The 2,596-nt window shown below is 29.2% G+C and overlaps 1 protein-coding gene across 1 annotated transcript; it reads right to left on the bottom strand.

The window, feature by feature from the left end:
* Positions 1–485: 485 nt before the first annotated feature.
* On the bottom strand, positions 486–1,350 carry MONOS_6238 (uncharacterized protein; the record flags this gene model as incomplete). The annotated part of the gene is made up of 2 exons (XM_067876455.1): positions 486–1,247; positions 1,312–1,350. 2 exons carry the CDS (start codon positions 1,348–1,350, stop codon positions 486–488), a joined length of 801 nt encoding a protein of 266 aa, XP_067724223.1.
* Between the last annotated feature and the right edge of the window lie 1,246 nt (positions 1,351–2,596).

Genomic DNA, 2,596 nt, shown 5'->3' with positions numbered 1-2,596 from the left:
CATAAAATGAAAGCTAGCTAAAAATAAGCAAAACAAACGAGTAATGATTTATTAAAAATTATCAAGATTTTTAATATAATAATAATAATTATAAATCTTTATCAATTGAAAACATGTTATATATTTATTAAAGGAAAAAACAGTTGATTTGTGAAAAAATTATTTTTTGAAAAAAAAAAAAGAAAAAAAAAAAGAAGAAGAAGAAAAAAAAACCTGCTCAGACGCAAAGATAAATGCAACACTGAATTAATGTTGATAAAAAAGAAAAATAATTGTTTCTGTAAAATTCAATAAGAATGAGAACAAAGTGTTGTTGATTCTATTTCAATTATTATTTCGATTGCAAAAATAATTACTTTGTGTTCAAAAATTCTCATTTTGAAAAATTTTTAGCGTATGCAAATGAAAAAAATGTTCGGATTTGAAAACCACACCAAAATGGAAAAACATTTTTCTGAGTTCCAAAATCAAATGAAAAGAGTTGGCTAAACATTCACGAAATAATCAAAAATATTCAACGGCAATTTTTCACTATATTTCCTTCCAAAAAATTGAAGAGTTTCATAAAAGCTTGTCAGAGCATCTTCATATCCTTCTTCTTCCATCATTTCAAATATCTTCCTTTTGGTTGCCTTTCTTTTAACTTTTTCATCTTCATCATCCTCCTCTTTCAAACTTTCTGAAATTATCAAAAAGAAATACAAGCCATTACACAAAATAAAATCATCCGAAGTTGATTGCTTCATTTCCTCCAAAATAGCATCAATTGCTCCACTTTTCAGCAAGTCATCAATTTTCACGTTTCTATTATATGCTGCAACTCTTAATAAACTAATGCTCCGGTTGCAAATTGTCCTGTTGCTATCCCTTGATGCACGAAACATTTGAACAATGCTGCTGATAAGTTCAACAAGTTCTTCATTCCACAATCGACAATTAAAAAAGAAAGAATCAATCACATTAAGCCATCTCATCAAAGTAAGCTCTTCCAGAGTCATTTTCCCCCCTTCCTCCCCTCTTTTTCCCTTCAAATTTACTCTCTTTGAAAACTCCTTCAATTCTCTTGATGCTTCCCTCACAAAATGCAACCCATTCGCAATTAAGTTTTCCAAGCTTTTGTCTTTGTAAAATCTGTTTACCAGAAACTGCCAAGCAGACTGATACGCAAGTTGAGTGAGGTTGTGATGTTTCTGATGATATTCGATGATTTCTGTCATCTCTTTCAAATATGCTTCTTTTTCAATTTCCTATTGAACGCATTTAAATACAAAAAGAAATCATTAAATAAACAAAAACGAAGCGGCTTCAAACAGTATAAACTCCAATGTTGCTCAAAGCCATCAAAGCCATTTCAACTTCTTTTTGAGCTTCTTCGTTTTCCTCTTTCTTCAACGCAACTTTCAGAAGGCAAGGCACGCAAATTAAAAGTAATTCCGAAGAAATCTCGGCTCAATAAAAGATAGCATTCGCAAAGATCAGCCAGTAGCTTTTCCTTCTATCCTTCTTTTTTCTTATCTTCCATTAAAATCATATTTTCAAAATTTTTGTACAATAAAAATATTGCAAAGCCATAAACCGTAATATTTTTCATTTCTTTCCAATATCCAACAATCTTCATCAACAAGATTGCATTTTCATTAGATCTTTTCTTTTCTTCAATCATTTTGAGTATTTCGTTGAATGGTCCTTCTGTTAAAATAGATTTTAACTCTTTTTCATTCATCATTTCCATTGTTTCATTCATTTCTTCTATGATCTGCTTTTGAGCGTCCTAATTGCAATCTTTAAGTTCACGAAACAATCCTTCAGATTAAAAACAAAAAACGATAATTTTCTTTTGAAAAATTAACAACTCAAACTTGAAAATTTTTCCATCTCTCGAAATTTTCATTTCAAAATAAAAACAAAAAATTGAAAAGAATTGATTTTGCGTAAATAAAAAAACATATATATATTTCATAAGAAAACAATATTTTATTGGAAAATGTACGTATAAATTATTAATGAGAAAAACCTGTGGAGGTATGTTCAAAATCAATGAAAGAAAAAATCCAAATGATTTAGATATGGGAGAAGAAGTGATCTAATTTTTTTTTTAATCTTTTTCGGAGAAATCTTTTGAACAAAAATATATCCGAAGGAGCGCTAAGAAAAGGTTACGAGATAAATCGATTTTTGAAGAGAAAAGAAGAATGATTTTTGTGAAAAAAGGCGATAGAGAGAAAAGCAGAATGAACATTGAACAAATAAAATATTCAGTCAAAAAGAGATAAAAAACCAATTATCCCACATGAAGATGAAGATGAAAAGCAAAAAAAAGACTTCACTGAATTTGTAGGAAAAAGAAAACAAGAAATTCCAACGAAATTGGAAATTGATGAAGGATTGAAAATTTTTTAATAAACAGATTCGATCATTGATGGATCTGAACAATGTTATGTTCAAAATGACTCAATATTTTCTATTCTTCAAAACCAAGCATTCATTCGTCATTTGTCTCATCTTCAAATCATTTCAGTTATCATCAAATCCAAAAAGCTGAATGAAAGCCACCGTTCAATCAGCAGCTCAGTCAAACAGGTCAATGTTGATTCAC

This window comes from Monocercomonoides exilis (assembly GCF_001643675.1).
Source record: "Monocercomonoides exilis strain PA203 chromosome Unknown scaffold34-1095894, whole genome shotgun sequence".
Classification (NCBI taxonomy): domain Eukaryota; phylum Preaxostyla; order Oxymonadida; family Polymastigidae; genus Monocercomonoides; species Monocercomonoides exilis.
This window is presented reverse-complemented; position numbering and strand designations above follow the sequence as displayed.